The following is a 27,551-nucleotide window of genomic DNA, read 5'->3' on the forward strand; positions in this document are numbered from 1 at the left end:
GCCACGGCTGCGGTTACAGCCGGCTGCACTGGGCAGCCGGGGGGGCTCCGGGGGACCAGCCCTGTTTGGGGAGGGGGTCTGCTTGCACCCCTGAATGCCCAGGGAGAGGGAGGCAAGGGGACATGGCACAGCAGGGCCAGGCCCAGTGAGGGAGCCAAGGACTCCAGGGGCAGCAAGGTTGGGCTCCCTGTCCCTAACGGGAGTCTGGAGCTGCAGGTAATGAGGGGCACGGCTGGGACCTGACTTGCTGGCACCCCCTGCCCTCGCCTGGCACCCCCTGCCCTCGCCTGGACCCCCCCACCCTTCCCTGGCACCCCCAGCCCTGCTCCCTCCCTCCCAGGGCTGTGACAAGGGCCGGAGGCACAGCCAAGGCCTGGCAGGGTGAGAGCAGCCGCCACCCCCCGCCCCTTGTCGCCCGGCACAAAGATGGCGGCGGCGGCCTTCCCCGGGCAGTGCCCGCACGTGCGCCCCGCCCGTCACGGCCTCCCTGCGCGCTTCCGCCCATCCTCGGGGCTGGCAACAATGCGCGCTCCGGGCGCCGGGGCGGGCCATGGCGGTGAATTACGCGGCCGGGCTCTCGCCCTACTCGGACAAGGGCAAGTGCGGCCTCCCCGAGGTGAGCGCGGCGCGGCGGGACCTCCCGGCCCCACCCGGGGCCTGCTCCGGCCTGACGGGTTTCCATGGCAACCGGGCCCTCGGCCCCGTGGGTGTCTCCCGTGGGCAGCCCACCGCCAGGGACCCATTGTGTCCCCTCAGGCCCACCCCACGGTTCCCTCTGTGTCCCCTCCCAGCCCCATGGCTCCCTCCATGTCTCTCCCAGCCCCAGGCCCACCCCACGGCTCCCTCCATTTCCCCTCCCCAGGCCCACCCATGGCTCCCTCCATGTCCCATGTCCCCCCCAGCCCCACGGCTCCCTTGTTTCCCACCAGGCCCATCCATGGCTCCCTCCTTGTTGTCGTTTCCTCCAGGCCCAGCACTACCCCCTTGTTTTGTGTTCCCCCCCCATCAGGGGCTCCCAGCTGAATGGGGACCCTTTGTATTCCCCAGCAGAGACCCCCAGGGGGTGGGTGCGAGGGGATCATCCCAGGCACGCGGGGTTGACCCCAGCCCCATGCCCCTAGGAGTACTCAGGAAGCTTAAAACAGGTTTTAGGATGAGGGGACAGGGACATGCAGGGGCCTGGCCTCAGTCCCTGTCCCCAGGAGATCGGGCTGCAGAGGCATCTCACAGAAATGTGCCTGTGCCAGAAAGCCGGGTGGGCATGCGGTCCCGTCCAGCCACAGCATCCCCACGCCCCCCACCTCCATGCCTTCCCGTGCGGCTCGCTGTCCCTTGGCCCTGGCCTGTCCACAGGGCTGGTGGCTGTGCTGGTGACAGCTGGAGTTGAGCACACGTGGGGTGGCACCGGGTTTGCTCCTGTTCTCCTGCTGCCCGGCGGTGCCCTGGAGCCCAGCCACTTCTTAGGGTATCAGCTTCCTGTCAGTGAGAGCAATAAATACCCTCGTCTGCGTTAGGTGTTTTAAGCCCTTACCCTGCATGGAGCTGGTTTATACAATGCAGTTTCTCTCTGATTAAATGCCTTTGTCATTAAAGAATATGAAATCTTCTTTCCTTTTGTGGATAAGAAAGAATTGTCGTTTACTGGGTCTTTGTGCCAGGGAGCATGTAGGATCTATGCCTGCATCTCTCCATTCCCATGGTGGTTTATCTGGTTTGTCTCTTCTGCTCAGATTTTTGACCCACCAGAAGAACTGGAGAGGAAGGTGCGGGAGCTGGCAGACTTGATTAGGAGTTCCTCCAATGTGGTGTTTCACACAGGGGCTGGAATCAGCACCTCCTCGGGGATTCCCGACTTCAGGTAAGGACGGTGGGCAGCAGGCAAGGGGTTGGGAAGGTGGTACCTTCTCCGAGTCCATCTCACATCTTGTAAAGCTCTAGACTGTGCATCCTGCTACCCAGCCAGACCTACTCCATCCCTCCTGTCTGGTCCTGCATCTAGCTGAAAATACCCTTTCCCTCTTGCACACGTTTGATGTTAAGCCGTACCCCGGAAGGCCCTCTGTGTGCTCTGCTTGCCTCAACAACAGAAATCACTGGTGATACACGACCTTCATTTAGCAGTGCCTTGCTCATCCCGCCATCGACAGGGCTTGTGGTACATTTACAACTGTCTTCTGAAAGAGAGCCTAAGATCTCAGTTCTCTGTCCCCATTGCTGCAGGGGGCCCAACGGTGTCTGGACTATGGAAGAGAAGGGGCTCTCCCCAAAATTCGACACCACCTTTGAGAACGCCAGGCCCTCCAAGACTCACATGGCGCTGCTGGGGCTGCAGAGAGTCGGCATCCTGAAATTCCTGGTCAGCCAGAACGTGGATGGCCTGCACATGCGTTCAGGATTCCCGCGGTACTGCCTCCCCCACCCTGTCCCCAGGTCCCTTGTGCCTGTCCCCGCTGCTGCCGTGTGGCTGTTCCTGCTGCCCAATTAGTGTGGCCTCGCGTGCAAATGTTTGATGCTAGGCCTTGATTTCCAAGGCTGGCTTGGAAGCTATCTGCCCACTGATATTGGGATTGGAAACTGGGATGTGCTGGTGTGGTAAGGGGGTCATAAACCAGCTTGAATTTAGAGAGAGAGGTTATGGTAGTAACCTCAGAGGGTGAAGAGATGAAGGCAGCCTCAGGTGATGCTCTCTAGACGTACGCCAGAAGCCATTTGTTCACAAGAAAAATGAACAGGTTGCAGTGTTGGGCTGTTGCATGTTACCACCTGTCAGCTGAGTGGCCGTAGCTGTCAGCGCTGCCATGAGCAGCCCAGCTGCACTGTGTGGCTGCCTGGGGGCTTGTGGCCCAGGGAGTGAGACATCGGCTTCAGGTAGGGCACATGCTCCTGGGAGGTGGGCTCAGAGCTGCGCTCAGGGCACACGGTCCTTTCTGCTGCCTCCATACCTGTCCAGAGGGGGTGAACGGACAGGAGGGAGGATGAGAGCACCTGAAACTCCTTCTGCTGCTCTCAGAGACGCGTGTCACCCTGTTTTATCAGTGTTGCTAGAGCTGTCTCAGAGCACTGGATCTTGTGCTATTTTACAGTTTGTTTAAATTGAATTTCATGAGAGAAAAATAAAGGTGGTGCTGCCCCAGTGATGAAACCATGCCTGGGCCCAAGATAGCCTTAAAAAGTCCTTTGCCTCTCAATAAATTTGTGAAACTGCATGGGTGGCAAGACGAGAGAGTCCCCCAGTTGGAACCGGTCTGACTTACCGGCTGTGGTCTCTGATTTCCTCTCCCACTGCGATAAGGCTGGGGATCCTGTGTGGCCGCGTTCCCTCTGCAGGGAGCTGCGGCCTGTGGGAGCAGAAGGTACAAGATCCCTGCTCCCTGCATGGGTGGGGACTGACGTGCATTTAGCAGTGCAGTGGCTGTTTCAAAGATGTCCTCAAAGGAACCTGCCTTTCCATTAGCACTTGTGGCAACAGGCTCTTTTCCCTTCAAGAGACGTCAGCCTCTCATAAAACCCATTTCCAGCACTTAAGACCAGCAAGCGATTGTCTTGTGAGGCAAATTGCTTGGAGCTGCCTGGAAAGGGGAGAGCAGCTGAATAGAAAATAAAGTGAAGGGAGTTGGGATGAAAATGAGGAGCATGAATGGGGCCTTGGAGGAGATGCATCTCACAAATGTCTTCAGCCATCATGGGCTGAGCAGAGAGCTGTCTCCAGGGTGTATTTCCTATTATTAAAAGCCCTGAGTCCTGGTACCTGCTCCTAGCACCACGTTTGCCTTTTTAAACTAAACAACCATGGGAAAAAGAAGAGGAAATACTGAGCAGAACTCAGCTGTGCTCCCTGCAGCCTAGTGCCACTGGCTCCCACTCTGGTTTAGCACAGCTCTTCTGCCCAAGCAAAGCATGTGCTTAAGTAAGTGCTGCTGAACTGGGGCCAAAATGGGGGAAATCAAGTCAGTCCTGTCTCCTCCATCCACCCTGGAGGAGGTTCTCAGGCACCGTGTGGCTCATAGGAACATAGGGAGAGTGTGGCCTTGTTTTCCTCTCGCTTCTGCGCTGTGAGGCTCACGCTGAGCTCGAGAGGAGTTTTAGCCAAAATGAGTGGCAAAGGGCTGGAACCGTGCAAGGACAGAGAGGAACACTGAGTGCGGAGAAGAGCAAAGATCCAGGTCACTACTGAGCGCAGAGAAGATTTGAGCCTAGATCAGAACAGGGGCTAGAATTGGTGCTGCAGATGGATGCATTTAAAATTAAATGCATAAAATTAAAAAGCCAAGACATGCTGTCCCTCCCCTTAGTCCCGATTGTGGTGGCCATAGCGTGGTGCTTTCGTGATGGAGATGAAACCGTGATGCAGTACCATCTGCCATCTCGCCAGGATCTGAACATGTCCTGTGGGTCTCCCCTGCCCTGTGAGAGGGACAGCTCTGCCCAAACTCCCTTTGAACAGTATTTCTTCTGTTAAATGCACAAAGCAGTGCTCAGTGTCCCATAGCTTTGTCAGCACCTGCTTACCCTGCATGGGGTGGCAACACTCAGCACAGGGAAGCCCCCATGCTTGGTGGTCAGACCAGTGCTCTCTGCTGGACCAGCTGCCTCCCTGCAGCAAGGCCAGGTCGTTTTGGGGGCACCCAGTGCCCCCAGAGCCTGCCTGACACTGGTGCCTTGCCCTGATGCAGCCATATTTGTATATAACTAATGTAACTCCCCCCAGTGCTGACCCTGTGCTGGGGCACTGTCCCCAGGCCATGGCAGAGGGTCCCACCACCCCACGTCACCTGGCAGGTCTGGTCCAGCAGAGCTGGAAGGTGGGGAAGCCCCTGAGGTGCAGGGCCCCTGGTGAGGAGGGGGGTTTGGGCAGCTGTCCTTGTTGCCCCAGGGCTCTCCACCCTTCCCCAGCACACCTCTGCTGTTCCTCCCGCAGGGACAAGTTGGCTGAGCTCCACGGGAACATGTTTGTGGAAGAGTGCGTGAAATGTGGCAAGTATGTGAGCCCTGAGCCTGGGGAGGGCATCAGCAGGGTGGGGGCTGTACCCGGGGAGTGATGGAGGCCCTGCGTGTGCCATGGGGCCGCCTGCCTGGCAGGTCTCTAGCGTGGTGAGCACAGGGTCACGGACAGATCTGTTCATCTGAATCCTAAACCCTGTCAAATAGTGGGAAATTAACATTCTGGGAATCCTCCATTGCCTGGGAGGCGCTCAGCAAATCCTGCTTCTCGTGGCAAGGCGGATGTGCCAGCAGGGCTGCCTGCAGCAGGGTCTGTGCCTGCCAGCTGGAGAGAGGAGGGGAGGTTGCTGCAAGCTGGGTTTTCCATCCTGGTTTGTGGCAGACCTTTGGGGCTCCCAGTCAGAGCTGCTGTCAGCAGCACCTGGTTAGAGACACAGGCAGAGATTGATGAAGGACTGAGATGCTCCCTTCATTGCTTGTGGCTCTGAGCCATCACCTGCTTCTTCCAACCATCTCTCTTGCAGGCAGTACGTGCAGGACACAGTCGTGGGCAGCATGGGGCTGAAGCCAACAGGCAGGCTGTGCAGCGTCACCAAAGCCCGGGGGCTGCGGGCCTGCAGGTACATCTGCTGGGGCACCGGATGGGGGCTCCCGAGGGGATGTGGGGTGGCAGGGACCCATTCCCTCGAGCAAGTGGCTCTGGCACGCAGACTTGACTTCGCAGGGCTGGGCTGACAGTCCCTCAGCTCAGGTGAAGAAGCAGCAGGTGTAGGGGAGACCTCCAAAAACCCAGATAGGAAGGCAGCACCCACACCTCCAAGGAGTCCCAGCCATGCAGCCTCCTTGGGGGTGCCTCCCCATGCCAATAATCTGAGCATGTCCTCACACTGGAGAATGCCCAGCTGTGGGATGGCAGCTCTAGAGAGGCCGTTCCTTCCCCTCCAGCAGGAATTGGCCACCGCACTGCCCTGCTGCTGCTTGCCTTCAGTAGGGAAGCATAGACAGTGGTTCCAGCTCTGTAGCTGGAGATACCTGGAGGTGATCTGGCATCCAGGTGCACTCCATGTGCCCCTCGTGCTTCTTCACCCTGGCTCACCGGGCCCAGGCCAGTTGCTTTTCTCATCCAGGCTGGCTGCAGAGCCAGCGCAGCAGAGCCGGGGGCTCTGGGCTGTGGGGCATTGCTCTGCTGGCTCAGCTCTGGTGCTGGGGAGTGAAAGGTGCATCCCAGCTCTGAACTGGGACAGCAAAGCAGCTGGGGCTTTGGTGGCATTGCAGCACCAGCCACAAAATCCCTCGTGCAGGTGAATTCTGTGCCTTCCCTCTCTTGCCGGTGAGTCCCCCCGGTTTGCCTGGGCTCTCTCTGTCCCTTTGTGGTGCTGGACCAGGGAGGACGAGACAGGATCTGGGTCACTGTCCCCTCTCCCAGGGCAGCTCTGCTGCCTGCTCCTGCCTGGCAGGGGGAAACGTGGTCCCTGTGTGTGTTTTCTAGAGGGAAGTTAAGAGACACTGTTCTGGACTGGGAAGATTCCCTGCCCGACCGTGACCTCACACTGGCGGACGAAGCCTGCAGGTACTGTGCTTGGGCTCTTCTTGCCACCATGGCTGCTGATGCCTGCAGCTCCCGGTGCCCCAGGAGACTGCCTGAGCTCCCCATCCTCTGCCAGTACCGCAGCGGTCCTCGGGCCAACCCTGCCCAGCTTTGTTCATCGTGTTTTGTGTCTCTCAGCCCTGAGGCTGTACCCACAGCACAGCAACGCCCAGCCCTCTCCCCAGAAAGTGGCCGAGAGAAACTACTGCAAATTCTGGCCACAGCTTTGCTCCCCAGCTGGGAAGCTTGTAGAGTCCTCACTGGAGCAGGGTAGGAGAAGCAGCCAGTGAACAGCCATGGCTTTTTCTCTGCCCTGGATGTTCTGTCTCCTCCCTGCAGGAAAGCTGACCTCTCTGTCACTCTGGGGACGTCTCTGCAGATCAAACCCAGTGGCAACCTCCCACTGATTACAAAGAAGAGAGGAGGGAAGCTGGTCATAGTCAACCTGCAAGCAACCAAACACGTGAGTGAAAGCATCCTCGCTGCTCTGCACTCAAAGCGATTTGCTCTGCGCTGCTCCTTCCCCCTCACGTCACTTGTTTCAGCCCCGTCACAGATTAGTCCCCGCACATCATCCCCTCCCAGGCAGCCAGGTAGAATGGTGGCCTCACTTAGCAAGCAAACAGGCTGGGCTTCCCTCGCTGGAGGGTTTAAACCTGCAATTCCTGATAAACACCTAGAAGTGGAAGGTAAACCTTAAGAGCAGAATAAAAACTCAGCCCAAAGCCTGATGTGTCCTCCGGTGAATTGGAGTCTGATTAAATAACTGCACATGTGTAACCCATGGCACGGGGCAGGGGAGTTCAGTTTGTGTTCAGCCCTGGTTTTGCTGCCCTAATTGTCCCAAATCTTTCAAATAACCAGAGCTGGAGGGGTTCTGGGATGTCATTAGAGCTCCCTTGTCCCTGTCCCACTCTGTCCTGGGCTCGCGAGCCTGGCTCTGCATCCTGTCCCCGTCTCCAGGCTGTGTTTCAGGGTGGGGACTGCCTACCCACGCCCTGATAGAGCCCTATCAGCCTGCGGCGCAGCGGGGAGCGGTGCCAGGCGGGGTCAGGGTCTCAGTCTGCGTTCCACCAGGGCTGATGTCTCAGGGCCGGCAGCCCTGGAGCCCATGTGCAGCTGAGCCATTGCCCACACCCTGTCCCCGCGCGCTCCCTGGGAGGGGACGTTTGTCCCCGCACACCGTGTTTGTTCCCTAACGCCGTGCTTTGCCCTCGCTCGCCCCAGGACAGGCAGGCTGACCTGCGCATCCACGCCTATGTCGATGATGTCATGACAAAGCTGATGAAGCATTTGGGGCTGGAGGTCCCGGAGTGGACAGGGCCGGTGGTGGTGGAAAGCTCTGAGCTCTCCAAGCCTGAACAGCTCTTCAAATTTGACCCTGGGGCTCACGGGCTGCTGAAGGAGGAGCCCCTCTCCCAGCACAATGGCACGGGTGGGCTATGCCCTGAGCTTGGGACCACGCTGGTGGAGCGCCCTGACAGGCTGAAGCAGGAGAGTCCCAGCCCGGACACGGGGCCAACAACAGTGAAGAAGATGAAGGTGGAGCCTCTCCTCAACTGACCCAGACTGTTCCCTGTCTGTCCAGACACTTGTCTGTGCCGCTTTTCCTACTGACTGTTTTTTTTATACCCTTAAACATTGTCACTTTTTTTATGTAAGTATTAAATACACTTGAATCATGGATGTTGGGGCAGCTGCACCCCACTGGCCCGGGAAGGGCATCGCCTGCTTGAAACAGACCAAGCGTCTGCTTCCTTCTCTGCGAGGAGGCGGTTGTGGGGTCCGGTGGCCCTCGGCGGGGCAGAGGGACGAGGGCTCTCGGCTCTGCGGCAGCTGATGCTGTCTCAGACAAAGCTGGGGCTGGGCAGCCATTGGGATGAGCCGCTGCAATCCCCTGGTTCAGATCTGCCCGCAGAGCTGGTCCCGCGCGCGCGCTGGCAAGCTGGGGGCTGGTGCCAGGTGGTGGAAGGGAAGGTCTGGCCTGGCGCGGGGCTGGGGAAGGGAGCCCCAGTCCCATTCCCCGCACAGCCCTAGGCTGGGTCTGGCTGGTCCCAGCTCTGCTGGACGCTGTTGCCTCATGGCAGCTGGGCTTGAGGCATCCCTGGCCCTGAAGGTCCTTGAAACCTTGTGGATCACCCCGTATTAAACTAAAACAGGTGGATTTTTTCCAAAATACCTTTTATTTAGAGATGAAAATAAAGCTTTAAAAAAAAAAAAAAAAGAACAAAACCAACCAGTTGCAACATCAATAGTCAGCCAGCCCAGGGCCCCTCCAGTTCCCCCGTCCCCATCCTGAGCAACGCCATCTCCCTTCCGCAACTCCAGCTGCACCCAGGGGGCAGGAGCAGCCCCTTCCCTCCCAGTAAGGCCAGTGGGAACCAGTCTCGTTTTTCCCAGTTCACAGATACAAGCAAAGCCAAGCGGGTCCAGCATCTGCCTGCGCCTGGTGGCAGATGCTAGAGGGGCCACCCTGAGGGCTCGTCCCATAGGGGGTGAAGTGCTGAGCCACCCCATCACGTCCCCCGTGGTCCCTGGGTGCTGCTTAAAGCTCCTCTGCCGGCTCCAGTGCCACAGGCCTGCTGTGGTCAGCCTTGGTCCAAGCCAGTGCTGCCAGGCCATGGCGTGGCACGGTGTCATCCCCAGACATGGTGTCGGCTCCGTCCCTCAGCCCCTCCGAGGCAAGTGGCTGCGTGCCATTACGGGGGGAGACTTTGTCTGGGCGTGGGGTGAATGAGCGGCTACTGAAGGCTTTGTGCAGGGTCTCAGGGGCTTCGCCCAGGTGCTGTGGCCACAGCAGCTCTGGGGGCTTCTCATCTCCAGCTTGGGGCTGAGTGTAAGCCACGCGGGAGGCGGCTGCGTTGTGCAGGGACCTGGAGAAAACTGAGTGTGATGGAGGGGTCAGGGCCCGCTCCAGCACCCCAAGCTCCTAGTGCAGCCATGGCACAGCCCTCACCTCACACCGGTCTGAAGTCACTGTCTGTCTTGGCCTTGCTGGGGGCAAAGGGGCTGATGGAGGGGAAGATGATGAGTGTGAAAGAGAGCAGCAGGACCTGGGGGCAGAGGGGGGGATGTCACCGTGCACAGTGGTGGAGGGTGGACCAGCTTCTGGGATGCGGCTCCCCCAGAAAGGGCTGGTGGCAGAACCAGGACTGCGTCGTCCACCCCTTCCGGTGCACCTCCCTCCATCCTTCCATCCAACCTTGGAGCATCCATCCCTCTGCCTTAGCACACGTCCATCCCTCTGCCTTAGCACACGTCCAGCCCTCTGTCCACCCTTCCATCTGCCCCTGCCAGCACATCTCCGTGGGTCTGAGCCTCCCTCCATCCCTCCTAGCAAGGGGGGGGGGGGCTTTGGGGGCTCCACACACCGCGATGCAGGTTCCCGTCTGTGCTGCCTTGTTGTTTGACTGTACCACGAGGGCCTGGAGCTTCTTCAGCTGCTCCAGGAGGGACCTGGAGACAGGGAGAGCCCCTTAGCACCCCGAAGCCCCTCCTGCCCCCTAGCAGGTCCAGCTGGGCTCTGGGGGAGGCCCAGCCCCATCCTACCCCCCGTCCCCATACTGCACTGGGAACACCTACGAGTTCTGCATCTCCAGGTGCAGGACCTTCCTCTGCAGCTCCTGGTTCTGGGCGGTGCACGCTGACATCCTGGGGGATGGGGAGAGAGGGACGAGGTCAGGATGGGGCAGCTAGGGGGGTCGGCAAGGAGCAGTGTGCCCACCACTGGCCAGCTGTGTGCCCCCAGGGTGCCTGGGGTGGCCAGGGGATGCCAGCCCCAGGGCGTGGGGTGCAACCGTGCCCAGAGCAGGGGTTTGGGAGCCGTACCTACTCTCCAGCCCGTCGATATACTCCTCCTTCTTCTTGCGGCTCTCCTGAGCTGACTGCTTGTTCCTGATCTTCCGACGGATCTTCTTCAGCACCCGCTCCTCATACTGGGGTAGACAGGGGGGTCAGGGCCACCAGGGCTGGGACCCCCCTGAAGCTGGGTCCCCCCCACCCCGTGCCCTTCCCAGGCCCTGGGACCCACCTTGGTGAGGGGCAGCTGGGTGGGCAGGGACACCCCCTCCTTCGCCAGCAGCTTCTTCTCATCCTCCGTCAGCACCAGCTCCTGGAACTGGCCCTGGCTCTGCCTCAGCAGGGAGCTGGGCACCTGCGGCTGCTGGAGGGGCGCAGACAGGTGACGGCCCTGCGTGGTGGGGGCACCTGCCCCCAACCGCCAGGACCACCGTGGTGACCATGGTGCGGAGATGAGGATGGGATCATGGTCCAGGAAGGGATGGGGTGGGACCACGGTGTGGGAGAGGGGACAGTGTGGGGACAGGGAGGGATGGGGACAGGAATGCAGAGGGGATTGTGGTCCAGGAAGGATGTGGGACACGGGAAGGGGGGGACTCACAGCCTCAGAGCTGCCTGAGAGCAGCAGGTCCTTGACGGTGAGGGTGCAGGACGCAGGCGGGGAGACCACGGGCAGGTCCTGGCTCTCCTCCAGGAAGAAGCCAGGGTGCCACATGTCTGGGTGAGGGGGAAAGAAGAGGCTGGCAGCAGTCCTGTGTCCCCCTCTCTCCCCAGTGTCCCCAGTGCAGGACCCTCACCCCCACCACAGCCCCAGAGCTACAGTGACTTGCTGCCGCCTGCTAGTCTAGTGGACCCAGAGTCTGTCCCCCCAAACTGTCCCTCTGGTCCTGCCCAAGCTCCCCCCAGAACACCCCGTGCTGCTCAGCCCACCTCAGCACCCCCAGTCCCCCCACATCTCCCTCCTCTTCCAGTCTCACCCACCAATGCCAGTCTGTCCAGTTCACCCCAGTTCCAAAACTCTCCCCACTCCTCCCGGCTCCCCCATCCAGACCTCCAGACCTCCCAGCTCTTCCCAGTCTGCCCAGCTCCCTTCAGTTCCCCCAGCTCCCCTAATTTCCTCACTATCCCCAAGAGACCCCAGTCTCCCCCCAGCCCCTCCAGTGCCCCCAACATGGTCCTTTGCCCCATGGCTCACCCAGGTCGATGGAGACCTCAGGGTGCAGGACCCCAGCCCCTCCCAAGAGGGGCAGAGCCCGGCAGGGGTTGGCATAGGGGTACAGGACCTCACTGGGGCCCCCATCACAGCACCTGGGGGGGCTGTCGAGCTGGTCGGAGGGGGGTCCTCGGAGACCCCACTGTCGCTGGTGGCTGGGGACCAGTTGGGCGAGTCCAGCGCTGAGTCCCTGGAGCCCAGGATGGAGCTGAGGAAGTCCTTGCTGTCCTGGGCACTCTGTGGGGACACAGGTGCCCATCACCCTGGGGTGCCTGTCACACTGGGGTGCCCACAGGAGCTGCCTGCGCTGCGGGGTGGTCCTAGCTCCCAGGCAAGGTGTGGGGATGGGGCTCTCCCACCAGAGCCAGGGATGAGGCGGGGATGGGCCCCCCCCAGCCCGGGGGACTCACCCCATCCTTGCACCAGGAGCCTGGTGGCATCCCCAGCTCCACATCACAGAGGATCCCATCCTGGCGGTCGAAAAGGAGGTCCAGGAGGTTGAAGCTGTCGAGGCTGCCCATGCCAGAGGCCATGGCTGCAAGGTGGCAGGGTCAGGTCTCTCACCCAGTCCCCATGATTGCCCCTCCGCCTCCCCCCCTCCAAGCTGCACGGCCCCAGGGGCACCCTGAATCGTGGGGCGGGCATGGGGCTGGTGAGAGGGAGCGGTGAGCATGTCTGGGCATGGGCATATATATGCAGGGCCACGGGGAGGTGTATCTACACACGTGTGCATGTGTGTGAATGCATGGGACCACACGGATGTGTGCACATCTGGATGTGCATGTGGCTGTGCTGGCAACGCGTGTGCAGAGCTGTGCGTCTGTGCAACCACATGATCACACAGCGTGCATGTGTGTGCCCGGGCGTACATGGGTGTGCCAACACCAGTGTGTGAGCACATGTGGGCACATCTGGCACAGCCCTGTGTGCAGGGGGGAGAGCACAGGCATGCAGGGGCTCAGGGGCACAGCAGTGCCCCCCCGACCCTTCTTCCAGCAGCTGAAACTCCCAAATTCTCTGTTTTTCCCCCAAAAAGAACTGCACAGCTGGGGGCTCCCCACAGGCACCCAGCTGCCCCAGCCCCACCATGCCCCCCAAGTGCAGGAGCGGGATGAGCACCCAGGCCCAAGGGCTGGGTCAGCTCCCCCGTCCAGTCCTGTACCACACATGTGACCACTCTGGAAGATCAGGTTAATCATTTTGGGTGGGAAGCGGAGGGGGAGGAGACTGCTGCCACCGGCCAGCCCCAAGGGACTCAGCCCTGCTCTGCCGCTGCCACCCCAGGCACTGCTCGAGGCGCTGGACTCAGAGAAAACCAACGGGCCAACTGACCGGTTGCCCAACCGCTGATCAGCCAACTGACAACCCAACTAACCAACCAGTTGACCAGCCAAATCAATGAACTGATCAAGAAACAGACCAAATGGTCAACCTGTTGGCCAACTGACCAGCTGATTGACTGACCAAATAACCAACCCACTGACCAACTGACTGACCAGTCAACTGTCTGATTGACTGATCAACCAACCCACTACCCAACTACCCAACCCACCACTCAACTCACCACCCAACCATCCAAACCATCACCCAACTGCCCTTCCCAACATATTAAGCACTGACTCAAGTGTCCTTCAAGCCACATTTGGGGACAGCTGTCATTACCATGATGTTTGGCTGGCCAACCCAGGCAAGGGGCTTTATCGCACCCAGTCCTTCATCCTCAGTCCTTCCAGTGAGCCCTGATGGCCCCGTGGGACCATCTGGCAGAGAGACCCCGTTGAGCTCTGGCAGCCGGGACATACCTGTCTGAGATCCCGCTCCCACAGCACCGTCCTGTCTTCTCAACACCCTCAGTGTACAGGGGAGTGGGTCAGACACTGAGCCCAGTCACCTCTCCTCTTCCTCCGTGGTGCCCTGACCCAAGTGGCAAAGTTTAAACTCCAACTGCACAGATATAACGTCTTGGATTGCAAAACGTCCTGTCCCTGATTGGGGATGGTGGTAAGCGATGGCAGGGCCACCCTGGGGATGGACCAACTGCGCTCCGTAACTCATTAGCCAATTGTTTTTGTCCTCCTCCAGCAAGCGGGGCAGGGGGGCCTGGGGCTGGTGAGCAAAGTCCAAGCACTATGATTGCCCATGAACTTTCACCCATTTCTGAGGACAATTTCCTTTTTTTCGGATGAGTGTATCGGCGTTAATCACATTTTATAGGTGTTGAGAACTACATCTGGGGAAGATGTTGACTTGGACACTACTGCTACAGCTTCCTCCACAACAAACCTTGGACCCCTCTACTCCCTGGGGACAGGGACACTAGGGTGCTGCTGCCCACCAGGGCTGCCTGCACCCTCCATGACTCAGTTTCCCCCGTGGTTGTTGTGGGGCCGAACACGTTACAGTTTGTTGGCTGCCACGTTGACCCCAACCCGTCACCCCGTGGTGAGGGCGTCAGGCAACGCCTGCCACCTGTGTCACTCCCCAGATCAGCCCCCCACCCCAGCAGATTCCTCAGGATCCCTGCCCTGCAGGGAGGGGACAGGTGAATAAGGCAGCACATGACTGAGGCATGGCACAGGGACAAGGCCACATCCCATTATCTGCTGCCCAACACCCTCTGACCAGGCAGGAGGGATGACGGCAGGCAGGCACCTGCCCCGCCGCTCCCAACTTTATGACCCTCCCGGGGCAGAGACGGGAACCCCTGGAACAGAGAAAAGGGCACCCGGCTGCCCGGCGCCATGGGATGCTAATTAATTGCCCGCCTTCGGGGGTTAATTGCCCGGCTTCATTAGGGCCCTCCAATGTCCCCTGGGCCTGCTGCCTGGGGTCAGGCGGGTGGGTAGGGAGCAGACAGGGGCTGGGGAAACTCCCGCTAATTAATTACTGATAAGAAAATTAGCGCTCGCCTGCCCAGCGCCCTCAACCATGGCTACCCCGCTTCCCCTCAGCGACCTCTCGCGAGATCCGCGGCCCTGACGCTCGCAGGCCCCGCCCCCTTCTGGCCCCGTCCCTCCTGGTCCCGCCCCCCAGCGCGTCTCCCCGGAATGCGGCCTGGCCCCCGCTAGGCCCCACCCCGGCCCTTGGCCCCGCCCCCGCACGCCCCAGCGCCGCGCGGCCGCGCCCCCGCTAGGCCCCGCAGGCGCGGCCCGGCCCGGCCATGCCGGCCAAGAGGAAGCCGGTGCTGCCGGCCCTCAACATCACCCCCAGCGCTGCCGAGGGGCCGAGCCCCGACGGCTCTGCCGAGTGAGTGGTGGCGGGGCCCGCCCAGCCTGCGCCGCGCCCGGGGGGACCTGGGGCGGGGGGGGCTGGGGTAGGCTGGGCCTGGGGGGTCGGGACTTGGTGGGCACCGGGCCTGGGGAAGCCGGGACAGGCCTGGGGGACCAGGACAGGCTTAGGGGAGCTGGGACAGGCCTGGGGCGTTAGGCTAGGCTTAGGGAAGCTGGGACAAGCCGGGGAGGGGACTAGGGTAAGCTTACGGAAGCTGGGACAGGACGGGGGGGGGGAGCTAGGGGAGCCGGGACGGGCCTAGGGGAGCTGGGACAGGCTGGGGGGGGGCTAGGCTAGGCTTAAGGGAGCTAGGACAGGCCTGGGGGGCTAGGGTAAGCTTAGGGGAGCCGGGACAGGCCTGGGGGGTTAGGGTAGGCTTGGGAGGCTAGAGTAGGCTTAGGGGAGCCGGGACAGACCGGGTCTGGATGGGCCCAGCCTAGGGATGTCTGGGGTGAGTAAGGGGTTGGGGAGCCTGAGCTGGGGAGGGGGTGTCAGGTTGGGGGTTGGAGGAGCTGGGCAGGGGCTGGGTGGGCCTGGGCAGGGGGGGGATGCAATGGGGCCGAGGTGGAGGCTGCTCTGATCCTGGGGTTGCTGAGGAGGACAGAAGAGGCTGGGGGCAGCTGAGGCTTGGGGACCAGGCCTGGACACACAGGTTGGGGCTGGGCTCGCGACCCTAGGCTTGAGGGGAGGATTTGGGGTAGTAATCAGGGCTGGGTGGGCAGGATGTGTGGGCTGAAGGGGTGTGTGTGTGGGCAGTGCTAGGGGAGGCAGAGCATCGTGTGGGGGCCCTGGGAGGGGGGGATAAGGGGGTGGGCAGCAAATGGAGAGAGCAGCTGGAGCCTGCACGGGCAATGGGGGCTCGGCAGCAGGTGCTGGGGGAGCACAGACACCCCTTTGTGCTTGGGAGTGGTGGGTTTGGGGGGTGCGGGGGGGGGGAGTGTAACAGAGCAGGGGGTTGCTGGACACCCTGGAAAGTCCTTCTTGTGTTTCACAGCAAAACCTGAGCTTGGCTTCCTGTGTCAGGAGAGGTTGCTGGTGCTGCTGTTCTCTCCGGGCTGAGTTGTGCTGCCCCTTTAAGAGTTGGAGGATTTTCCCCACTCCTTGGCTTTCCCAAAACAGCTGACTGCACTCAAGCTCCTCTCCAGAGGAGATGTGCGTGTTGGGTGGATATTGCACCATGGGTCTCGCTGTCCGTGTGACCCTGTCAGCACCGGAGCCGAGTCCTGCCTCTCTCAAGAGCTTTGCTTTAGTCTTGCTGCTATATTGGGGCTGAGTATGTGTCAGACAATAGTTTTCTGTTATTTTCTTCTGCTTCCCTAAAAAAATCCAAACATCTTCCTCTGGTGCTGCCCTCACAATCTCCTGACTGTCCCACCTTTCTCTTCCTCCTCCCCTCTCCAGGGCAAACCTGGTAGACCTTCAGAAAAAGCTTGAGGAACTAGAACTGGATGAGCAGCAGAAGAAGCGCCTGGAAGCTTTCCTCACGCAGAAAGCCAAAGTGGGTGAGCTGAAGGATGACGACTTTGAGAGGATCTCCGAATTGGGGGCTGGCAATGGCGGTGTGGTCACCAAAGTGCAGCACAAACCCTCAGGGCTCATTATGGCACGGAAGGTAATTGGGGGCAGGAGGAGTGGGCTGTGGCACTGTGCTGGAGCATCTGGTGCTTGCCCTGGTCCTGGGAGAGCTGGCTTTGCTCTGTATGGACCCATCTGCACTCTAACCACCTCGCCTGGGTCGGGACCATGGTCCCAGCTGCCCTCAGCTAGGTTTTAGGTGGAACCTCTCTTGCTTTGTCTCTGTGAGCAACCTGGCTGCTCTGCCTGTCTCTGAGCCCCCTGGGAGAGGCTGCGCTCTCTGCGGCAGGTCCCTGGGGTTTGGGAGCACCTTGTGTGAAAACATAAGTTGATTCTTTTTTCCAGTGAAGCTGTTTTTAATGAACTTGGCTAAACTGGATAGGAGCAGATCTCTTGAGGATCTTAGGCTGTGGCTAACGAGGACTGGAAATGGCAGGTGGAGGGATGGGTGGCTGTTCCTGCATAGACAAGGGTTTGATGCACATGTGCCTCGCCCCTCACCACCCACTCAATGATCCCCAAGGTAGTCCCAAGCAGCTGTAACAGCGATGTGTCTCAGATCTGGGCTTATCTGTGATATCTCTTACTGTGGTGCCCTATAACAAAGCTAGGAGGTGCTTTGTCTGCCTATTAGAAAAGGCAGTGCTTGGTGAGAACAGTGCAACAGCGCATCTGTAGGACAGCTTCCTTGAAAGCCTCTGGTCTCACCTGCTGTTGGGGTGGTTTAGTGGGTCTCCTTGAGCAAATCTCCTCGAGGTGGCTTCACTCGGAGCTGAGCTCTCAGGGTCTTCCAGGGTGTTTGATTTGGGAGCACTGGGTGGTTTTGAGGTTGTTGGGAGCTCCATGTTCAGAAGCTGAAGCAAGGACAAAATGCAGCACTGCTGTCCTACCTGCAGAGACCGGCCTTTGTAGGTCTGTGGGAAGGACAGACATCCCTGGGTTGGGTGTCCTAGATCTTACAGTACCAGCAGTTCTTGTTTCTGACCTGCTATTGTACCTTCTAGCCTCTGGCTTCCCTACCCACAGCTGTGTTAACTGACTCTACGTGGAGCCCAAGGAATAAAGCAACTGCTCTTTCACGTACATAATCTTCACTTTTTTTTTTTACTTTCTGTGGTTTCCTTGATATCAGAGCACCTCTTCTTACAACACCTACAGAACTTGTGAAAATGTTCCTGTCTGCTGAGTCAGATCTGCACCAAACTTCTAACTTGTCTTTCCATTCTGTATCCTGTGCGATCTTCATGTTACATGGCTGGCAGTTGCTTCGGTCGCAGGCAGGCTGCACAGGACTTGACCTCTCCCTTTATACTTAATGTTAGTCTGCAAATGGCAAAAAGTCTTTGCCAAAGCAGAGCTTCCCTTGAAGACTTTGTTTCTTTCCAGCACTCGGGACTTGCTCACATGGTTCCCATGAGTGTTTATTCAAAGTTACACCTTGAATATTTTTTCTTTCTTGGCAGCTGATTCATTTAGAAATCAAACCGGCCATCAGGAATCAGATTATCCGAGAGCTGCAGGTGCTGCATGAATGTAACTCCCCGTATATCGTGGGTTTCTATGGCGCCTTCTACAGCGATGGAGAGATCTCCATCTGCATGGAGCACATGGTGAGTGCCCATTCCTCCTCTGCAAACTGCTGCTCCCGGACTGTTTGGAATTGCATCTCCCTGAGGCTTGAAATCGCAGGTGAAATGGGTTAGGGTGCTGGCGGCTGTGATGGCTCCTGGCTCTGGTTGCAGCAAGGCCACTGTGCTCCTGGTAGGAGCTGCACGCTCCTGCTTAGGCATTGAAATGACAGAGATCGACTTTTTGGAAAGCGGAAGCAGAGGTTTTGGGGCTGGCCAAACGGAAATGTTGTAAACCCACTACCCTACAGAGCCTGCCGTGAAGCACTGCGTGTTTTCTGTTGTCTCTGGTGGAGAATAGTGTTGTCGCTCCTCCGGATCAGCACTGACAGCATCATCTTTGCATTTACCACTGATAGCAAGGAAGCTAAGAACTAATAGCAAGAAGTAGAGCTCATAGAAGATAGCATTAAAATAAATAGTTTTCAGCAGAAGCTTGAGCTCTGATCACCAGATATCATTTGTTTGTTGTTTTCTGTAAAAGGAGCGTGTTCAGTGCAGAGTCGTTGCAGACAGCTGAACTGGGATGCTGTGTACTGCTTATACCACCTGCCCTCCCTGGGCATGCTTACCTCTGCAGCCAGCTGCTCTGTTTTCCTGCCAGGGATTGGCATGTTGGTCATTTTGATGATCTTTATTTTAGGATGGTGGCTCTTTGGATCAAGTGTTGAAAGAAGCCAAAAGAATTCCCGAGGAGATCTTGGGGAAAGTCAGTATAGCGGTGAGTTACGGTGGCTCTTCAGGCTTCCAGAAAGGCTTTGCTGGGTTTGGGAATAACACTTGTTTTGCCTTAGGAAGCTTTCCTGGTTTTCCCGTACGTGCTTTCCTGTCTTGACCTAGGGCAAGAGGCAGTGGTGTGTGCGAGAGGGGAGGGGGAAAGCATACTCCCAGCTGCTATCCCTATCTTTGACCCCTTGTGTTGCACTGGCTGGTGTCGTCTTCTCCTGGAGAAGACTTGGGAGAAGCTTTCTCGGGTGGTTAACCTGAGACCTGTGATTGACTTGGTGGTAAATAGCAAACCCTGAGACTTGGAGACTCTACAGGGTGGCTTTCCTTGCCAAGCTGCAGTGCAGTGGCACCTGGTGTTTATGCAACGTGTCCTGCTGAAGGGAAAGCACTTCCTGTCCTAGCTCTGATCTCATCCTGTATTTGGTTTCCTTCTAGGTTCTGAGAGGCTTGGTGTATCTGAGAGAGAAGCACCAAATCATGCACAGAGGTGAGAGGAAGAACCTAAAAATAGCTGTCTGCAGTACAAGAGCCCTGTATTTTACCTAGTTGTGTTTACACTCTTCTCTTGCTGTTGTCAGATGTGAAGCCTTCTAACATCCTGGTTAATTCTCGAGGAGAGATTAAGCTGTGTGATTTTGGGGTCAGCGGTCAACTCATTGACTCCATGGCAAACTCTTTTGTGGGAACTCGGTCCTACATGTCTGTAAGCTCCTTTCAACTTTTGTCTGGGTTTTTCTTTTTTTACAATTTGGGTTCAACTCTGCTCTTACAGAATCAGTGTGTAGTGTCCGATTTGCTCATGGTTTTGCTCCATTTGCATCCTCATCTGGACTGCCCCATTTCTGGCTCACATTGGGGTGAGTCCAGTGCTTGGAGGCACTGTCCTGTGCTGGAGAAGCAGACATTTCTGCATCCTCTTGAGGAGCCGGTGTCCTGTCAGTTCCAACCTGTGCCCAGCTAGCAGTGGTACACGTGGAAGCGCAGACACTTGCAGGGAAAGACATCTTGGATCCTAGAAATACTTGCATATTTTATTTTGGTGAGAGTTTCTGGGTTCAAAAACATAGAATAGAATCATGAAGGTTGGAAAAGACCTCTAGGATCAAGTCCAGCACTCACCCCAACACCCTCAGGCCTCCTAAACCATGCCCTGAAGTGCCATGTCTACATGTTGTTTGAACCCTGCCAGGGATGGTGACTCCCCCACCTCTCTGGGCAGCCTCTTCCAATGCCTGACCGCTCTTGCAGTGAAGACATTTTCCCTAATATCCAATCTAAACCTCCCCTGATGCAGCTTGAGGCCGTTTCCTCTCATTCCATCACTAGTGACTTGGCAGAAGAGACCAACCCCTACCTCACTACAGCCCCTCTCAGGCAGTTGCAGAGTGTGACATATCTCTTCCTGTATGCAAAGCTCTGTCCAAAAAACCCAAGAGTGGAGGGGATGCAGGTGGTGGTACAGGTGCCTCTGCTGCTTTGGGCATGTGCACTTGTTGGCAAAATGGGGGTAAACCCAGTTTAGTGCAGCTGGGTTTTGGTACTGGCTAATGGGAGATTAAAGCCAAACTGGAGTCAGCCAGAGAGAGTGAACTGCAGGAAGAGTTGATTGTGCCTCTCTTTTAAATGAGAATCATAATCAGGGTTAGCTCAACTGCAGATAATAGAGTGCTCGTAACAATGAAACTCCTTCCTGGCTGGCTCTGGGTCCCCAGGTCCTGCTGGCTGAAAGGCAGAGGGTAGGTGGGGGCCTTCTCACCACACTGTGTGTGACTGTGGCTGGGAACTTGTGGTGGGTTATTAGAGAAGCCATCAGACTACACTTCTGTGCTTAGGCCTGAGCTGCTCTCATATTTTGGGAATGGTTATTCCAGTACAGTTATAGTTAGTGGCTATTTAAAAATATCATCTTCTTTGTACTCAGCCACTGGGTCTGCACAGCTGACTCAGAGCTGCCAGTATGGATGACTTGCATTGATTTTATTTTTAATTTTTATTTTTCTTTCAATGGTAAAGCCTACAGTGGAATTTCTGCTCCTCAAATTCTTCTTGGGTATTAATGGGTATGAGCAGGGGAAAAAAAAATCATTAATAAATTGAGTTCACTAGATCTCAGCGCACAGAAATAGATTCCTACAGCATACTCTGGGCTCCTCTGTATATGCAGCTGTAAATGCTGCTCAACTGTAGTTGTTGATTAGATACATATGGGTGCTTTATGTTTGCACCTGATCCTCCTTTTGCATCCCCTTTGCACATGAACCCTTTGGGACAGTCCTTTCCCTGGAGTGGTGGAGTCCTGAGAGGGAGAGGCCATCAGGATATCGAGCCTCACCTATTTAATTTCAGCGTGTGGTATTTATGACTTTGCATATTGATAGTCTGTGTCAATGTGGTTTCTGTGGGTCTCTCCTTCCAGCCTGAGCGGTTGCAGGGCACCCACTACTCTGTCCAGTCCGACATCTGGAGCATGGGTCTGTCGTTAGTGGAGCTGTCTATTGGAAGGTACCCAATCCCCCCGCCAGACTCCAAGGAACTGGAAGCAATATTTGGCCGTCCTGTGGTGGACAGGGCAGAGGGAGAGTCTCACAGCATCTCGCCGTGGGCCAGGCCCCCAGGACGCCCCATCAGTGGTAGGGGCTGTCGTATGCATTGGAAACAACACACAGATGTGGGGGAGAAGGGTTTGGGTTTTGTTTGGTGTGGCTGGGTTAGCCAAAGGCTGTTTTGGATGAGGTTGTGGTGGGGAGGTGAATGTCTCTAGGGAGGCTCCTCTCCACAGAGCAGATGGATCAGTGTCAATGCTCCAGCAGAACCCACACTACCGTGGAGGTTTATAATTCCTAACGAGTGCAGGCGGAAGTCTAGTCTTGCACGGGGAGGGGAGGAGATTGCTCTCAGGATGCCAACCAGGGTCTATTAAGATTTTGAAAAGCTCAGTTTATCTGCCTTTAGACCCTGCTGTGTCCCATGAGAAGGCTCAAGCCATGCAGCAATGCACCCTGTGCTGGGGGTGGTACGGGTTGTTGGGATGTGGGCTCCTTGGAGGAGATGCTTTGAGGGTCACTGTCACAGCCCATGTTGCTCCTCAGGCTCTGCCCATGCTGCCAATGGGTTCTTTTCAAGCTGGGGGCAGCTTTTTGGGAACAGCTTTTCTGGGAGCTCTTGTGGAAGTACCAAACTGGCATGGGTGTTTGAAGGAGGCTCCACTTGCTTGGAAGCAGAAGGCTCTAGAAGCACTGCCAGCCTGCCACAGCAGATGGTCTGGTACTGTCCAAATGCTTCGAGGTAGGAAATCTGGACTATAGGCATGGTGAAAGAAATCAAAAATTTCAGAACGTGTTTTGTTTTTCTCTTTGTTAGTTTTTTAACTGCGAGTCAGTTCCCAAGTGGGTTGCCTCTGCCTCTCCCAGCAAAAGTCCCACAGCACACATGCTTTTCGCATGAAATGAGGTTCCTTGCTGTCCCTCAACAGCCTCTCACCACTGTGTTTTGTCATCTTAATCACTCAGGCCATGGGATGGACAGCCGTCCTGCGATGGCCATCTTTGAACTGCTGGATTATATAGTTAATGAGGTGGGTGTTTCTTTACTGTTGCATCTGCTGGGCTTCCCTGAGGGACCGCAGTGTCGCGTCCACTCTGCTGTGTCAGGGTGGGCTCTGAAACCTTTGCCTGAACAGGGGCTTTTTTGCCAGAGACCCCCTCTGCTGCAGTGATGTCCTTTCCTTCCTCCCTGTTCCTTCTTCCCATCTCTTTGTATTGCAAAAGTATCTCTGGTTTTGGAATAAGGCTCTGCAGGGGGAAGTTCATAATACCCTGAAAGAGGAGAGCAGTGAGGGGAGCTCTTGGCTCTAATGACCTGCTCCTTCTGCAACCAGCTGTTTCAAACGTGCTCCTCCCCAGATCAGCAAAGGATGAATGCTCCCTCTGCGCAGATGCTGAGGTCGCGCACGTTTTCTCAGATGAAGCCCGTTGAAGGTGACTGGTGCTAAAATCCCAGGCTGAAATGTCCTTCCAGACTTGCAAGATAGAGTCCATCCCACCAGCAAGTGGGAAGAGTAGCTTCCCCTTTCAAGGTGGTAGGAGTTGACCCCCGATTATCGTTTCTGGAATGGCTTCATCCACCGTAGGTGTTGCCAGAGCTGGGATTTGCAAGGTTGGATCCAGAATTGTGGCACTGCAATTTTGGTTTCCCAGCTTTGGCAGCGATTCAGTGTGGAGTCCCCCTAGCTGCCTGTGGTGCTGGGGCAGCAGTTTGCTGTCAGCACAGCCACGTGCTGCCAGGGTAAGAAGTGGCAGGGAGCAGTTCCCTGGTTGTAAAGGGCAGCTTTGAGGCAGGATAGCTGTAGAGTACAGCTTGTTAAGGACTCTGCTTTTTAACCCATTAACATGCAGTGATGCAGAAAACCCTTCTCCTTTTCTCTGCAGCCACCTCCCAAGCTGCCGAATGGGGTTTTCACGCAAGATTTCCAGGAGTTTGTAAATAAATGGTAAGGATTTCATCTTAGGGCTGGAGGTGGAGGCCTGTATGTACTCCCTGACAGCTCTGCAGGCTGCTGCTCCACCCAAAACGTTGAGCATAATGCAATATTCTCTGTGCTCTGTAGGTGATCTCTCCCTGGCTGCAGTGTGGTCCCACATTGTGCTGGGAACTCCTGCCTTGGGAAGGGTTGAAATAAAAGCAGTTAACTTGTGGTGCTTTGCAGTATCCCAGTGCCTTCTAATTATGAGCCTGGCAGGGGGATGGTGGAGCAGATTGCTGGGGCTGTGAGTCACCCCACAGCCTTGCAAGCACCAGGCATCCACCATCGACTTCCAGACCTTCTGGTGTGGTGAGGGGATGCCTGAAGGTGCTGCCGCAGCTCCCACTAAATCACAAGACTGGACGTTACAAAAATCTCTCATCCCTGCCCAGTGTTAGGTCCTTTTCCCCGTTTGCAGGGTGCATTTCATCCATGTGGTCTAGAAGAGATGGATCCTGCAGCTCTCCCTAGGAGCTGGGCTGTTGGAGATGCTTTCTGAGCCGTTTCTGTGCTGCTGGGCTCCTGGGGAAAGCAGCCAGGAGGCCAAGTGGCTTTCGGTGAAGCTGGAGACCTCCAGCCAGATAACCAGTTTCCCACAAGAAACGTCTCTGGTTTTGCTCTTTTGTTCTTCTCATTTCAGCTTAATTAAAAATCCAGCAGAACGGGCAGATCTGAAGATGCTGATGGTATGTGGGGAGAGCAATTTTCTTTCTGCAGTGGGGTGGCACCAGATCTGCAAACTGCTGCCCCATTCCTCTGTGCCTCTCTTGCTCAAAAGGCTGGAAACTCCCAGGCTGAGCTTAAGATGAGCCTGGGAGAGGGAGTGATTCACCTTTGAATCAAGGCAGTGATGGTATCTAGCCTATGTGCAGCCTGGGATGGGCACCACCCTGCTGTCCCGTGTCTGCGGAGGTGCCTGGGACAGACCTTTGCTTCCAGAGCTGGGCACGTGAATATATGGGCTGAATATGAGCCAGCAATGTGTGCTCGCAGCCCATAAAGCCAGCCATAATCCTGGGCTGCATCAAAAGCAGCGTGGCCAGCAGGGCAAGGGAGGGGTTTCTCCTCCTCTGCTCTGGTGAGACCCCACGTGGAGTGCTGCTCTGGGCTCCTCGGCACAGGAAAGCTGTGGACCTGCTCAAGCCTCGAAGATGATCAGGGGCTGGAGCACCTCCCTGGTGAGGGCAGGGTGAGAGAGTTGGGATTGTTTAGCCTAGAGAACAGAGGGCTCCAGGGAGACCTTACAGCACTACTTCGAGGGGGGCCTACAGGAAAGATGGGGAGGGGCTCTTTTATCGGGGAGTGTCATCATAGAATATGGGGTAACTGTTTTAAACTGAAAGAGGGTTGATTTAGATTAGATATTAAGAAGAAATTCCTTACTGTGAGGGTGGTGAGACGCTGGAACAGGTTGCCCAGAGAAGCTGTGGATGTCCCTTCCCTGGCAGTGTTCAAGGTCAGGTTGGATATGGAGCTTTGAGCAACCTGGTCTTAGTGGAAGGTGTCCCTGCTCACTGCAGGGGGTTGGAACTAGATGATCTTTAAGGCCCCTTCCAACCCAAGCCATTCCATGAGCCCAGTTTAACCACATTGACCTCTACTTTCCTCCTTTGCATTGTGCTGAGCCCCTGAGCTATGTCTGGCTGCCCCTATGCAGCCCTTGCAAAGGCAGTGGCCTCTGTCCTTGTGGCCCCATGTCCCCTTGTTGCCATGTTGTCCTGTACCACCTGTGCTTCTCCGTTACCTTCTGCCCCCAGGGGAGCAGGGTTTGCTGTCCACAGGCAAGAGAGGACTGGGGGAGTGCGGGAGCTACAGCACCTTGCTCTGCCTGCATGTAGAGAGCAGCTTTTTGGTCTGCTCACAGGCAGGGGCCGTGCAGGCTCTGCTCTCCTTTAAATCTTCCTTGCTCCTGTGCCTGTGTGTCATTTAGGTGGCCAGCACAGATTAAAATCCCAGCCACAGGGCTGTGAGGAACAAATATTTTCTCAAAAATCTGCTTTCACTGCCTGAGAGCAGCCTGAGCTGTCTCACCAGGCTCTTCTTGCCTCACCGGGGTCTAGGGGCTGGGTTATGGGAGCCAGGGAGCAGCTGGCAACGCTCCTAACCCTGTTTCCCTTTGCTTTCAGAGTCACACCTTCATCAAACGCTCTGAAGTGGAGGAGGTGGATTTTGCCGGCTGGCTGTGCAAAACGCTGCGGTTGAACCAGCCCAGCACACCCACCCGTGCTGCCATGTGAGGGCCGAGCTGACCGCCTGGTGTCAGTACATCTGCCTCTGTCACCATTTCCTCTCCTTCAGTAAATGACAGAACTGCCTTCCTTCTTCCTCCCTGACCCCTTCTCGCTGTCCCCTCAGAAGCGTCTTTATTGGCCGACCCCCAGCCAAAGTGGGGTTGGTTTCTCTTGATGTGAGGGTGTTCCAGGCCTCTGCTCCAGCTCTGGAGCTCCTGACACTTGGGAAATGTGGTGCTGCTTATGTTAATTTTTCTCTTTTTTTTGGAAAGTGTTCACTTGGGTTAAAAAAAAAAATAATTGTGTGTGTGTGCATGCTTGCATGTGTGTGAGATGGTGGCAGGGGATGGGGATGAGGGACCGTGCAGCGGGTGCCTCACCTCCTCCCTGGTTTTCACGTGGGCTCTGGGGTGGAGAAATCTGTGGGGCTAGGAATGGAGAAAACCCTGTCTAGGGTGGCCCAAAAGGGTGTCCCTGTCCTGCCCGGGGTGGCCAGGGATGAGGTAGGTGCCCTCTGCAGTGGGCAGGAGGTCTTGCGGGGTGATTTATGGCTGAGCTGGAGAAGAGTGTAGCAGCACCCATCTGTGGGTGGAGGAGAAGAGATTTGTGTTTTCTTTGTTTTTCTCTTGAAACTGTTGTTTTAAAGCCTGTTCTTGTCATGCACTGGATATGTAGTGAAGGGTCTTGATCTGCTGAGCACAGGTCGAGCTCTCGGCTTGCAACAGGAAGGAATCTGGTGGGGGCACAACTGTCTCCCCTGGGACCGTGGCTCTGTGGCAAGCTGTGGCTCGCACCTTTAGGTGCTGAGGCAAGGGGAGAGCACGGGCTTTCCTTTCCTGGCTCCTTCCAGCGCAGAGAGGCGGGAGGCAGGTTGTCCACTGTGGCCAGGGCAGAGCTGGGCTAACCTGGGAGCGGGGTCTCTCTTGACCCTGGGGAGGGTGAAACCCTTCCAGGCTCCAGGTTTCCCCCTCCAGCTGCCTCTCACTCATCCCACAAGTGGCTTCAGCCATCGTGGCTGTAGCAGAGCCTCAGGGCTCCCCATGGGAGCCCCCTGGAGCCCCCCCTCAGCTGGGAGGTGTGGGGTGCCTAGGCTGGGCACTGCAGGGAGGGGATGGACCCCCTCAGTGAGACCTACGTTGTCTCAAGGCCACCCGACTGTGGCTGATGGTCCCTCCCTGCACAACACCTCCCTGTCACGTTCCCCCCTCCCCGGGAAGGACCTTGCCAAACCCCCGGGGCCCACAGTGGCTGCGGCCCCATGGCTGTGAGGGCTGAGCCCCCATGGAGTGGCCAGATCCATCCCTGCCGGCACTGGCTGCGCTGTGGGGGTGGCAGCTCCCCACTTTCCACCACATGGGTATATTTTTAGGTGATGTGTTCCCCTGCTCCCCTGACGTGGGGCTCTGTGATCCCCAAGCCCCCCATGAGGAGATGATATTTGGAAGTTCGGTGGGATTTTTTTGGGGTGTGTTTTTTCTTCTTTTTGGGCTGTTGTTGTGCGTGGGTGTTTTTAGTTTGGTTTTTTTTTCCTCCATTGGGCTGGCAGGTGACACCCCGTCTGCCTGTGCTCAGGTCCCACCATGGCAGCCCCCCAAAAGCAAGCACCTCAGCTTAGTTACCCCAAACCCCTTGTACCCTTCTCTTTCCCCTTCCCCAGCAAAGGGTGAAGGTGCTGCTCCTGCTTGGGGCAAGCACCAGGGGCAGTTGAGTCCCCCCATGGCAAACCCGGGGCGGGGAGGCCCCCAATTTGGGGGGGGGTGGGGGGGGGTGGGGGGTGGGTCCTACGCTTGCTGGCTCAGCTTGTGCCTGGGCAAGGCACCCTGGAGCTGCGGGGGTGCTCATCGTTAGGGTTTTTGCCTCTTAACTTAAGTGGGAGGTGGGAAACGGGGACAGTTCGTAAAGATTTAGGATATTTTCAGTTGGTTTTGGGTGCTGGGGTTTGGAGGAAGAGGAGGCGAAAGCGTATCGAGTGTTTTATCGTTCCAATTTTTTTTTAAACCTCTATTTTCATCATGGGGGGGAATAAATGGCACTTTATGTTTACAGACCCTTTTTT

At 57.0% G+C, this 27,551-nt stretch overlaps 3 protein-coding genes across 3 annotated transcripts; 2 read left to right on the forward strand and 1 right to left on the reverse strand.

Annotated features, from left to right (window-relative positions):
* Positions 1-470: 470 nt before the first annotated feature.
* Positions 471-8,213, forward strand: SIRT6 (sirtuin 6). Its single transcript, XM_064469655.1, has 8 exons — positions 471-616; positions 1,731-1,858; positions 2,221-2,403; positions 4,919-4,978; positions 5,466-5,561; positions 6,431-6,511; positions 6,869-6,992; positions 7,757-8,213. Exons 1-8 carry the CDS (start codon positions 551-553, stop codon positions 8,090-8,092), a joined length of 1,074 nt encoding a protein of 357 aa, XP_064325725.1. The 5' UTR covers positions 471-550; the 3' UTR covers positions 8,093-8,213.
* A 478-nt stretch (positions 8,214-8,691) lies between these two features.
* On the reverse strand, positions 8,692-13,560 carry CREB3L3 (cAMP responsive element binding protein 3 like 3). Its single transcript, XM_064469653.1, is given in 11 exon segments — positions 8,692-9,412; positions 9,486-9,582; positions 9,901-9,985; positions 10,112-10,180; positions 10,358-10,464; positions 10,560-10,691; positions 10,929-11,044; positions 11,523-11,660; positions 11,663-11,777; positions 11,951-12,075; positions 13,343-13,560. Coding segments are annotated over 10 exon segments (1,320 nt in total). The 5' UTR covers positions 12,074-12,075; positions 13,343-13,560; the 3' UTR covers positions 8,692-9,074.
* A 1,071-nt stretch (positions 13,561-14,631) lies between these two features.
* On the forward strand, positions 14,632-27,543 carry MAP2K2 (mitogen-activated protein kinase kinase 2). The gene is made up of 11 exons (XM_064469654.1): positions 14,632-14,786; positions 16,212-16,422; positions 17,849-17,995; positions 18,657-18,734; positions 19,178-19,229; positions 19,321-19,445; positions 21,159-21,372; positions 22,252-22,316; positions 23,170-23,231; positions 23,905-23,950; positions 25,391-27,543. Exons 1-11 carry the CDS (start codon positions 14,701-14,703, stop codon positions 25,499-25,501), a joined length of 1,197 nt encoding a protein of 398 aa, XP_064325724.1. The 5' UTR covers positions 14,632-14,700; the 3' UTR covers positions 25,502-27,543.
* The last annotated feature ends 8 nt before the right edge of the window (positions 27,544-27,551 follow it).

This window comes from Phalacrocorax carbo, chromosome 19 (genome assembly GCF_963921805.1).
Source record: "Phalacrocorax carbo chromosome 19, bPhaCar2.1, whole genome shotgun sequence".
Taxonomy (NCBI): domain Eukaryota; kingdom Metazoa; phylum Chordata; class Aves; order Suliformes; family Phalacrocoracidae; genus Phalacrocorax; species Phalacrocorax carbo.